The following is a 12534-nucleotide window of genomic DNA, read 5'->3' on the forward strand; positions in this document are numbered from 1 at the left end:
TGAAAATATCACATAACGTAACATAAAATGACTCTGGATTTGAGGGCTCCTTCCTTTCCATGAACACGGCAACAATTTGACTTAAATAAAAATGTAACACATCTCAAAACCGGAACCTGCACTGTCAAATATTGTAGTGCGCTGTGACAGCCCATTTTCTCATCACTGTTCCCAAGGCAACAGTGTCAGCTGAGTAAATTCCAAGATGGCTGCCATAACAGAAGTGTCTGCTGAACCAGAAAGCATGAATGGACACCGCACGCTGAATCAAACTCATAGCAGGAACTGCTTCACACTAAGGTCGACCATTTATGGAATTGAATGCCATTTTGCACAGTGACACGGACTCAGCTGAAACTTTCAGAAAGGAAATGGACAGATTTCCAACTGAACAGAGTATAGAGGGCTATGGGTTTCTTGCCAACAGAAGAAAGGATTCCGAAGTTGTGCCTACACATGGACCTTTGATGAGCTGGATGGGCTGAATGGCTTTGCGTGTTTATATTTTTATCATCAGGTGTCCCTTGTAAGTCTGTTCTACAAAAGATGGATCAATAGTCATTGAGAATGTAGAATTTGACACGAATGCTGCAACTAAGACTAATTCTGGAATATCCAAGTACATTTTGAACAGAATGAAATTTTAAAACACATCAGAGAAATTAAAAGGAAAAAATAAACTACCAAAATCCACCAGTGTTTCACTTTGGCGCGACTCCGAATGAGTAATTATAGATTATAGTTAGATAACAAGTCAATATACCAACAACAAATCGTTAAAAAAAAACACATCTGTCAAGAGTAACCTCAGTAAAAATAAAATGGAGGGAGGCCTGGAAGTTAAACCAGAGCCAATGTTGGGTAGTCTTTGACACCGTGAAACAGTCTCGGAGATACTGCATCGTAAAAGACTGCGGAGATAGAAAGAGCTAAGAGTTTGTGTATAAAGTTTTAGAACTTTTCAGTCGACATCTCATCTTGCGCCACTTTTGATGGCTCGCTCTTCGTCTCCTCAGGCCTTTCCTCCTCTGCCATCTTGCCTGGCCCATCACTGGACACCTTTCCTAACACCTTAGCACTGTGCTCCTGTGCTTTCGCCCTGAGGGCAGCTATGCTGCTCTCCCGCAGTTCCTCTTTAGAAATGGCCGTCTTGGAATCCTTGCTCTTGTCTTCACGCTCGTTGTCCTCCTGGCTGGGCAGACTGCCGTGTTCAGCTTCCACTTTCCTCACCACCTCAGATGCCTCGAGGGATTTTTTGTGCATTCCTAGAAAGAATTGTTGGTACTCGGTTTTAGAAAATCGTCTGGTCATTGGTAAGCCATCTTGAACTGAAAACGGTAAGCAAAGAAAGATGCCAAGATTAAACTGTAGTAGGAACCTGGGAGCTAGGCTCCATTTAACATAGACACGTCAGGTCAGGTCATTAGACACAAAGGTTTCACTGGAGAATAAACTCATTTGTGAATAAAGCGAGTGATCCCCAGGGACATATCCAAACCTGGGCGCCATAAAACCAAGTATTGGGGGGAACAGGAAACTTCCAAGTGCCATTCTGTTTCTAGAAATTGCCCAGTACATGTGTCATTGCTGAAGCTCTGGTTCCAACCAAGGCCTTGTTGAATCTTCATAAATAGTAAATAAGGAGGCAAATTACTTTCCCTCTTTTAATAGGGTTTATCTTGGGCAATGCGAAATGCTGATTGCAGATAAGGACATTGAGATCGGTTCCTGGGTTTAGGGTCTAAACTTATTAAACCCTCCTCCAAATAGAACGCGTGGACGTCACTGCTTATTTTGATAACACTGAAAATAAGGGGTCAAAAGCATCATCTTTGCTGGATAAAGCTAAATTCTACATGTTTATTTTGTCTAACAACATTTCCTCTAAAATAAAAATGCTTATTTCTCCTCAACAGTGATAGAGGGGATGCATTGTGGGGTAGAAATTGGTTATCGCCCGTTTCAGGCTCATAACTAACAGACTTGATGGTCTTTCCCTGTTCCTAAAATAAAGAAATCTCGATGCATTCTTGGTAGTTAAAGAGATTGCGGAGAATTTGTTTACAGCAGGGGTCCAACGCTTATATCACCAGCTTCTGAAGAAGAAAAAGAGTTCTCAACAAGACAGCTGTGCGCGGCAGTTGAAATTCAAGAAAGGAAAAGATATTTGATTCCTAGAGTTAGCCGGATTTCACACGCAGCTCATCGTACAGGCAACTCTCTCCACTAGGGACAGCCAGTTTGGACCAGTTGATAGCGTCTTGCGCTCCAGGCTGTAAACGGTTTTGAATGGCTACTTTGAATCCATTGAAAATTGGGAAACCCTTGTGTTTAATGTCTCTGACGTCCTCATAACTGTGACTGTGATGAAGTCTGGTGGGTTTCTACAGGAGAGGTAGGGAGGGGTTGGTTAGTACGAGTGCAGAGGAAGCAAAGCAAATCTGAAATGGAAGATGAATTGTTTTGGAGCACATGCTTTTAAAAAAAAAAAATCTTTAATTTGCAATTGTTTAAATATACACACAACAACAAACAAACAAAACACACAGCAAACTACAGAATGTGAAGGCTGTTTCTTTTTTATAGTTGGAGTGGAAGTGGAGAAGAGTTCTGTGGCCATCAAGCTGAGGGACATCAGCGTTGGGAGCTAGTTTTTTTGCAGCCAACCTCAGCACATTAAGTACTCCCAGATCAGTTATGGGTTAGGTGCACAGTAAAGCTCGCTCTACGCTGTCCCACAAATGAGCAAAAACTCCAACCAAAAACACCATTTCCTATTCCAACTCCTGTCATTCCTCGCACTATTGGAGTGAGACAGAGATATTGATGTCAATTAATACTGAATCCTGGTTGTTACGATGCAGTGGACCCTATCCATTTGGAATTGGGATTACATTGGCCCAATCTCATTTCCTATTGGACCTTACAGAAGAGACTTTCCTTTTATCAGTTGAGGCTGGATTGAAAACGAGTTGAAAGTTCAGCATTCCGACCTATTTTCCAGTCCCGTGATGTTTGGCTATTTATTTCCCCAATGTGAAATGTTTCACTTATCCTGAGCCATAAGGTGACTGCTCGAAGGGTCATATGGCCTACTCCTGCTCCTATTTCTTTTGTTCTTTTGTCATGACACATGACACCGGGCTAGGGCTATTTGTTCTGAGGTTGAGATCGAGGTAGAGTGGAGATACACAGTAAAACGTTCTTTACTCTACCTCAATCTCACCCTCAATCTCAGCAGAGTTACCCGAGCCCAGTGTCATGTATCATGACATAAGAACATAAGAAATAGAAGGAGAAGTAGGCCATATGGCTCTTTGAGCCTGCTCCGCCATTCAATAAGCTGATCTTCAACCTCAACTCCACTTTCCTGCCCAATCCCCATATCACTTGATTCCCTTAGAGTCCAAAAATCTATTCATCTCAGCCTTGAATATACTCAATGACTGAGTCTCCACAGCCCTCTGGGGTGGAGAATTTCAAAGATTCACAATCCTCTGAGTGAAGCAATTTCTCCCCATCTCAGTCCTAAATGGCTGACTCCTTATGCTGAGACTATGACCCTTAGTTCTAGACTCTCCATCAGGGAAACATCCTCTCAGCATCTATCATGTCAAGTCTTCTCAGACTCTTATATGATCCAATGAAGTCACCTCTCATTCTTCTAAACTTCTGAGATCATAGGCCCATTGTAGTCATTGGACAACCCTCTCATCCTAGGGATCAATCATTTTCTTTTTCCCACAGCAACCATCTTGCAGTGAGACAGACATTTTGTGTCAACTTAAGGACAATTTTGTGTTGTAGTTCCATGCCTGGCAAGAACTGCCCAAATGAATTTAACGTTGACCCCTTTGAGATCTTCACTCCATCAGTCTGGATTTGACCCCAGCTTCCTGAGGTGATAGAGGTTAATGCGTAAACCCCTCTATTACCCAGGATATGCTCACATTAAAAAACACTGAGGGTAATTTTCACATACAAAGTAGGAGTTTATATCAACTGTAAATAGTCTGCATTTATGAGGGGTTTCGATAGAGTAAATAAGGAGAAACTGTTTCCATTGAGTTTTTGATGAGGTAACAGAGAGGGTTGATGAGGGCAATGCTGTTAATGTGGTGTACATGGACTTCCAAAAGGCGTTCGACAAAGTGCCACATAATAGGCTTGTCAGCAAAGTTGAAGACCATGGAATAAAAGGGACAGTGGCAGCATGGATATGAAATTGGCTAAGTGACAAGAATGGTTGTTTTTCGGACTGGAGGAAGGTGTACAGTAGTGCTCTCCAGAGATCGCTTATAGGAACACTGCTTTCCTTGATATATATTAATTAATTGGATATGGGTGCAGATGACATGAAACTTGGAACCGATTAACAGTGAGGAGGATGGTGATAGGCTTCAAGAAGACATAGACGGCTGGTGGAACGGGCAGACACATGACAGATGAAACTTAACGCAGGAAATTGCAAAATGTTACATTTTGGTAGGAAGAACGAGGAGAAGCAATATAAACTAACGGGTACAATTCTAAAGGGGGGGGCAAGAACAGAGAGACCTGGGGTATGTGTGCACAAATCATTGAAGGTGGCAGGGCAGGTTGAGGAAGTGGTTAAAAAAGCTTACAGGATCCTGGACTTCATAAATAGAGGCATAGAGAATAAAAGCAAGGAAGTTATGGTGAACCTTATAAAACATTGGTTCGGCATCAAATGGAGCATTATGTCCAATTTTGGGCACCGCACTTTAGGAAGGATGTGAAGGCCTTAGAGAGGGTGCAGAAAAGATTTATAAGAATGGTTCCAGGGATGAGGGACTTCAGTTATGTGGATAGACTGGAGAAGCTGGGGTTGTTCTCCTTGGAGCAGAGAAAGTTGAGAGATTTGATAGAGGTGTTCAAAATCATGAGGGGGTCTAGACAAAGTAGATAGAGGGAACCTGTTCCCATTGGCGAAAGCGTCGACAACCAGAGGAGGCAGATTTAAGGTGATTGGCAGAAGATCCAAAGGTAACATGAGGAAAATCTTTTTTATGCAGCGTGTTTATAATCTGGAATACACTGCCTGAGAGGGTGGTGGAGGTAGACTCAATCCTGGGTTTCAAAAGGGAATTGGATAAGTACCTGAAGGAAAAAAATGATCAGGGCTCCGGGGAAAGGGTGGGGCAGTGGGACTGGCTGGAATGCCTTTGCTGAGAGCCGGCACGGGCTCGATGGGCCGAATGGCCTCCTTCTGTGCTGTAACTCTTCTATGAATCCATGATTTTATTGGCAGGAGGGTCGGTAACCAGGGGACACAGATTTAAGATAATTGACAAAAGAGCCAGAGGGGAGTGGGAGGAGGATTTTTATTCTGCAGCGAGTTGTTACGATCTGGAATTCACTGCCTGAAATGGTGGTGGAAGCAGATTTAATAGTAACTTTCAAAAGGCAATTGGGATATATATTTGAAAAGGACTGTGGGAAAAGAGCAGGGTGAGGGGGACTAATTGGGTGGCTCTTTCAAAGGGCTGGCACAGGCACGATGGGCTGAATGGCCTCCTTCTGTGCTGTGCCATGTTACCTGCTGTAACCAAATCCATTCGGCAGCACATGAAGCTCAGTCCCCCGCCTATGTTTTTTAAACCACCTCGATGTATTTCCATATCGACCTCTCTCGAGCGACGCTGTGACCCGGAACAATTAAACAATTACCGAGAAGCCACGGGGCGCAGGATTCCATGATCCCGTCCTTTGCTGATTTCAGGATCGATTCCGGCAGTGGTATGGAATGCCGTACCATCGCTCCGTACAGCCCGTATTCGGCCATGACGCTGCTGCGACCCCAGCATTTCTCGCGTTTCCTCCACTTGGCTCGCCGGTTCTGGAACCACACCTGTCCGGGGGGGGGGAGGTGGATTAAAATATCAGCAACATCAGCACATCTGGAGGCAAGAAATCACCAGCCCAAGGCTCAGTTTTGAACATATCAACAACAATTTACAATTATATAGCGCCTTCAACCTAACATCCCCAGGCGCTATTCAGACAGTATCTGGCGCCGAGCCGCATAAAGAGACACTAGGTCATGTGATCAGAAGTTTGGCCAGAGGAAGCGTTGAACGAGCAACTTAATGGTGGAGAGATAGTCGGAGAGGTTCAGGGGAGGGAGCCCCAGAGCTTAGGCCCTAGGCAGTTGAAGGCACGGCCGCCAATGGTGGAGCGTTTAAAATCGGGGAAGCTCAAGAGGCCGGAATTGGAGGAGTGCAGAGTTCCCGGAGGGTTGTAGGGCTAGAGGTGGTTATAGAGATGGGGAGTGGTGAGGCCATGGCGGATTTCAACACAAGGATGAGGATTTTACAATCGAGGTGCTGAAACCGAATTATTTACATTCTGACGAAGGGTCATCGAACTGAAACGTTAACTCTGTTTCTCTCTCCACAGATGCTGCCTGACCCGTTGAGTATTACCAGCATTTTCTGTTTTCATTTCGGAATTCCAGCATCCGCAGTTTGTGGCTGTCAGATTATTTATATTTGTGGTGCAGACATTTTTAAGTTATAAAAAAAGTTCTATTAAGAGTTTTCTGCTTAGCAAAGTGAGAGATATCAGTGTATGGAGAGTCTTTTCTTGATTTGTGTACCGGTTTTCTGAATCCAGCACTCTTGGGTCAGAAGAGTGCCACTAACAACACCTGTTATATCAAGCCCAAGAAGCCTGAGGCCTACAATGGGCTCAAGTTGTCTACTGCACCTCACCGTGCTCGACCAGCCTTTGAGTGGCTGGGAATCGCCACAAACTGTATGCAAGACTCAGTATGGCCCCTGAAAGTTTAAAATGTGTTTGAGGGGATGCGGGGGATCTCCTAATAATGTAACTAGAGCACCTGAGCTGTGCATGGAGCCCATTTATAACAGGTTTCCCTTAGCAGAGGGGTCAATAACCTGGGAGCATAGATTTAAAGTTGTTGGTCGAAGGAATAGAGAGGAGGTGAGGAATAATGTTTTCACCCAGAGGGTGGTGGGAGTCTGGAACTCACTACCTGAAAGGGTGGTAGAGGCAGAAACCCTCATCACATTTAAAAAGTACTTGGACGTGCACTTAAAGAGCCGTGAACTACAGGGCTACGGATCTACTGCTGGAAAGTGGGATTAGGCCGGGTAGCTCTTTTTCGACTGACACGGAAATGATGGGCCGAATGGCCCCCTTCTGTGTCGTAATTTTCTATGATTCTAGGTGCTGAATGAAGATACCATTGAGAACAAATCCTGTGTACCCTACCCTGGTATTAGCTCTGCCTCTAGCCCACAATGGAAAATGCTGCCGATGCTTAAGAGGCATCCAGCAGCTCTCGAATGGCTGCTGGTGCTTGAAATTCTAGCAGCCACATCCCCCGGTGCTCCCGGGAGGGGAGGGGGTTCATGAGTGATGCCCCCAGAGAAATATTCAAATGAGCTAATCTCAAATCTGGACAGGTGCGTGGAGTACCTGTATCACACAGCAGCGCCGAGATCAGTAGGTGAGGCCGACTCATTCCTGCCCAGGAGTGCCTGACCAACACCGGCTCAGCGGGGACTGGACTGTTGGTCCCCAAGTGGTGGGGCAGATACTAAGGGGTTGAAGTTCAGTTGCTAACGCCTGCTGATAACGCTGGTCTCAGGTGTTAACTGGGAGTTAGGCAGTTGGGAGTGGCATTGGGTGTTGCTCACACCTGACGTGAAATGCAGTGGTCATTTCTTTTAAGGGCGTTAAAACGTCACCTCCCGCCAGCTAACATCATGACGTCAGTACGCCTGAAACGCCTCCTTGGTGCCTCTATCGCGATATTTCGTTTGTACGGCTGCCGTACAGCCTGAAAAAAGTGGTGGTTAAACAATGGAACTCGAGCAGAATCGCCCAGAGAGCAAGGTACATTTTTTTTCTTTTTTTCTTTCTGCATATTTTTATTAGCTGTAACAGTGAGGAAGTGTAGGTGTGGGTCGGAGAAGTTTGAGTTTTTCTTTTCTTTCTTCGCGTGTTCCAGCTAGCATGGCAGCAGCCTCCTGATGGGAAATTCAGTCGGCCTCCTGAGCTCCTGCCTGAGGACAAGTGTGCAACGCCACTTTTTAGCACTGCTCCCTCATCTTTGGACGTAAAAACTGAATTTGGCAGTCGGAGCCTGCACCTAATGCCTGGCAGTAAAATCAGCATTGGGGCACTGACACCGCCTCGAAAAAGGCGGTACTAAATATCGATCCCTAAGTTTGCTGCAATCAAACTATACACTTTAACCTCCACGTCTCAGAACAGTGTCTCCCCTCCCCCTCTCAGAATAGTGTCTCCCCTCCCCCTCTCAGAATAGTGTCTCCCCTCCCCCCCCGCACTGAATGTCATGTATTCAACTGTCATTGTAATCCATGTATAAACTGACCTAAGTTGTTCACCATGAGAACATTGACCACTAGGTGGTGAACTTGTGGGAGACACTCCTAACCTGGACTTTCAGGTATAAAAGGGGAAGCCCCACCCACCTTCTTCACTTCAGTGCTGGTTAATAAAGGTTACTGGTCACAGAGAGACCTTCTCTCAAGTATGGGCCTCGTGTGCATTTATGCTGTATAGTAAGGACATATTATTGGCGACAAGAAACTGGGATTTAAACCACTCGAGCATGGCCACTAGCAGCACAGACGAGAGGTACTGTGTTGGTGATGATTGGGACGATTTTATTGAGAGACTACAGAAAAGGAATGGCTGGGACAGGATTCGGCCGACAAACGCAGGGCTCATCTCCTGATGGTTAGTGGATCCAGGACGTATTCCCTGATGAAAGACCTTCTAGCGCCAGAGAAGCCGGCGGACAAGACTTTTGAAAAGCTCAGTAAGTTGATCGGGGAACACTTAAAACCGGTGAGCAGCATGCACATGGCAAGACACTGGTTTTACGCGCACCGGCGGCGAGAAGGGCAAAGAGTTCCAGACTTCGTGGCAGACCTCTGGTGACTGGCGAGCCTATGTAAGTTCCCAGATGCATGCAGAGCAGAGATGCTGCAAGACTTTTTTCTTGAGGGCATCGAGCACGCTGGGGTTTTCAGGAAACTGATTGAGACCAAAGACTTGACCCTGAAAACGCGGCTTTCATGGCCCAGACATTTATCTCAGGGGAGGAAGAGACCAGAATAATGTTTGACAAAAATCTTGGTTTAAATGCAGCAAATGGACAGGGAGTCAACATTGTTAACACGGCACACAGTTCTCCAGGCAGAGAGGGGCAATCGGATATGCCCGAGCATGTAGTTGAACCCAAAGGTGGAATTCAATAGAGACAATGGCTAGCGGAACAGCTATTCATGCCATCGCAAGGGACAATGGGGCCAGTAATGGGGCCATTAACACCTGTCAATGATGCGCTTAAGGACAGTTACAGAGACAGTCAGAGAAGATCGACTGGTAATGGACCTTTTGTTTCCAACAACAGCTCATGTTGGAGGTGTGGAGGCAAACACACAGCCAGATCTTGCAGGTAGCAGCAATATACCTGCAGAAACTGCAACATCAGCGGTCACTTGGCGCGTATGTGCAGGAAGCCTGCAGCCAGGTTGATGTACAAGGAGGACGGGGACGATGTAAGCCCTACGAGGCCAAATGGACATTGGGGGAAATCGCTGGAAGCTGAAGTTCAGCGAGTTCATGTGGAGCACATATACAGTTCATACACCAGGAAGCCACCGATAATGATGAAAGTGCTCCTCAATGGCATCCCAGTATCAATGGAGCTAGATACTGGGGCCAGCCAGTCCCTGATGAGTATCAAACAATTCGACAAGTAGTGGGCGTCCAAGGCCAGGAGGCCAAAATTATTGCCAATTGATGCACAGCTACGGACATACACAAAGGAGATCATTCCGGTGCTAGGCAGCGCCACGGTATTCGTGACCCACAAAAATTCAGAGAACAGGTTGCCACCCTGGGTTGTCCCGGAGGGAGGAGTTGGCTGGCTGTCATGAATTGGAAATGGGGTGATGTCAATGCAATTTCTTCTGAAGAGCGAATATCATGCTCACAGGTCCTGGACAAATTTGACTCACTATTTCAGCCCGGCATTGGCACTTTCATGGGGACCAAGGTAGTGATTCACATAAACCCGGACGCCAGGCCAGTACACCACAAGGCCAGAGCGGTGCCGTACGTGATGTGGGAAAAGATAGAAGGCGCATTGGACCGCCTGCTGAGGGAAGTCATCATCTCGCCAATCGAATTCAGTGACTGGGCGAGCCCGATTGTGCTGGTGTTCAAGGAGGATAGGTCGGTCAGGATATGTGGTGATTACAAGGCCACCATCAATCGGGTGTCACTCCAAGACCAGTACCCGCTACCGAGAGCGGAGGACCTCTTTCCGACGCTATCCGGTGGCAAACTTTTTTCAAAATTGGACCTGATCTCAGCTTACATGACCCAGGAGCTGGCGAATGAGTCAAAGAAGCTGACCACCATCACGACACACAAGGGGTTGTTTGAGTATAACAGATGCGCGTTTGGGATTCGCTCGGTCGCTGCGATCTTTCAGTGAAATATGGAAAGCCTCCTCAAGTCGATTCCAAGGACAGTGGTTTTTCAAGACGACATCCTCATCACGGGTTGCGATACTGAAGAACACCTCCGCAACCTGGAGGAGGTGCTACGCAGACTGGACCGGATAGGTATGCGACTGAAAAAGGCGAAGTGCGTCTTTCTAGCTCCAGAGGTAGAATTCCTGGGGATGAGGGTAGCAGCAGACGGGATCAGACATACTGCATCCAAAACAGAAGCGATCCAGAGAGCACCCAGACCCCATAATACGACGGAGCTGCGTTCGTTCCTGGGGCTCCTGAACTATTTTGGAAACTTTCTTCCCAAATTGAGCACGCTGTTAGAGCCGCTACACGTGCTCCTACGCAAAGGTCGTGAATGGGTCTGTGGGGACAGCCAGGAAAGGGCTTTTGACAGAGCACAAAATTTGTTATGCTCCAACAATCTGTTAATGCTATATGACACATGTAAGAGACTTGTTTTAACGTGCAATGCGTTGTCCTATGGGGTCGGGTGTGTGTTGCAGCATGTTAATGCCAAGGGTCAGTTACAGCCAGTAGCTTATGCCTCCAGAAGTCTGTCCCAGGCAGAACGGGGCTACGGGATGGTAGAAAAGGAAGCGCTTGCATGTGTATATGCTGTTAAAAAAATGCACGAGTATCTGTTTGGCAGGAAATTTGAGCTGGAGACAGATCACAAACCCCTAACGTCCCTTTTGGCCGACAACAAGGCCATAAATGCAAATGCATCGGCCCACATACAGAGGTGGGCACTCACGTTAGCCGCCTATGACTATACAATTCGGCACAGACCAGGCACTGAAAACTGCGCCGAAGCACTCAGCAGGCTCCCACTAGCCACCACTGAGGGGGCAACCGAGCATGGTGCTGAGATGGTCATGGCTGTTGAAGCTTTCGAAAACGACGGCTCACCCATGACAGCCCGTCAGATTAAAGTCTGGACAAATAGAGACCAGCTACTGTCTTTAGTCAAGAAATGTGTCCTGAATGGGGACTGGGCAGCCACGTACGGGGCATGCCCTGAGGAATTCAAACCATTTCACAGGTGCAAGGATGAACTCTCGATTGCCTACTATGGGGAAACCGAGTAGTCATGCCCCAGATGGGCAGAGAGATGTTCATCAGAGAACTCCACAATGAGCACCCGGGCATCTTCATGATGAAGGCAATTGCCAGGTCACATGTTTGGTGGCCAGGGATAGATGCAGACCTGGAACTTTGTGTTCGCAGGTGCAACACGTGTGCCCAGCTGGGCAATGCGCCCAGGGAAGCCCCCCTTAGCCCCTGGCCTGCCAAGCCATGGTCACGCATCCATGTGGACTACGCAGGTCTTTTCATGGGAAAAATGTTTTTGGTTGTAGTAGACGCCTACTCCAAATGGATCGAGTGTGACATTCTCAATTCAAGCACATCCTCTGCCACATTAGAAAGTCTACGGGCAATGTTCGCCGCCCATGGTCTACCGGACGTCTTTGTCAGCAACAATGGCCCGTTCTTCACAAGCATTGAATTCCAGGACTTCATGGCAGGAAATGGTATCAACCATGTCAGAACGGCACCGTTCAAGCCGGCCTCAAATGACCAGGCGGAACGAGCAGTGCAGATAATCAAACAGAGGATGCTCAGAATCCAAGGGGGTTCCCTACAAAGCCGCTTATCACGTCTCCTGTTGGCCAATAGATCCCGACCACACTCGCTCACAGGGGTCCCATCCGCAGAGCTGCTAATGAAAAGGACGCTCAAAACCAGGTTATCCCTTATACACCCCACCATGAAAGAAATTGTTGAGAGCAGGCGCCAGTCACAATGTGACTACTATGACGGGAATGCGAGGGCGCGATGTATTGATGTCAATGACCCTATCTTTGCCTTCTACTACACAGCAGGGGCTAAATGGCTCGCAGGCACTGTGATTGCCAAAGAGGGGAATAGGATTCTGGTAGTTAAACTTACCAATGGACAAATCTGCCGCAAATACGTGGATCAAACA

The 12534-nt window shown here is 46.9% G+C and overlaps 1 protein-coding gene across 1 annotated transcript in view; it reads right to left on the minus strand.

Annotated features, from left to right (window-relative positions):
• Positions 1-951: 951 nt before the first annotated feature.
• Positions 952-12534, minus strand: part of vsx2 (visual system homeobox 2) — a 62462-nt gene continuing 50879 nt past the window's right edge. The window contains exons 4-5 of the mRNA XM_070877577.1: positions 5692-5872; positions 952-1328 (exon numbers count right to left, since the gene is read on the minus strand). Coding sequence (XP_070733678.1) covers positions 952-1328; positions 5692-5872 — 558 coding nt within the window. The remainder of the gene's footprint in view (positions 1329-5691; positions 5873-12534) is intronic.

The sequence above is a fragment of the Pristiophorus japonicus genome, chromosome 4 (genome assembly GCF_044704955.1).
Source record: "Pristiophorus japonicus isolate sPriJap1 chromosome 4, sPriJap1.hap1, whole genome shotgun sequence".
Taxonomy (NCBI): Eukaryota; Metazoa; Chordata; class Chondrichthyes; family Pristiophoridae; genus Pristiophorus; species Pristiophorus japonicus.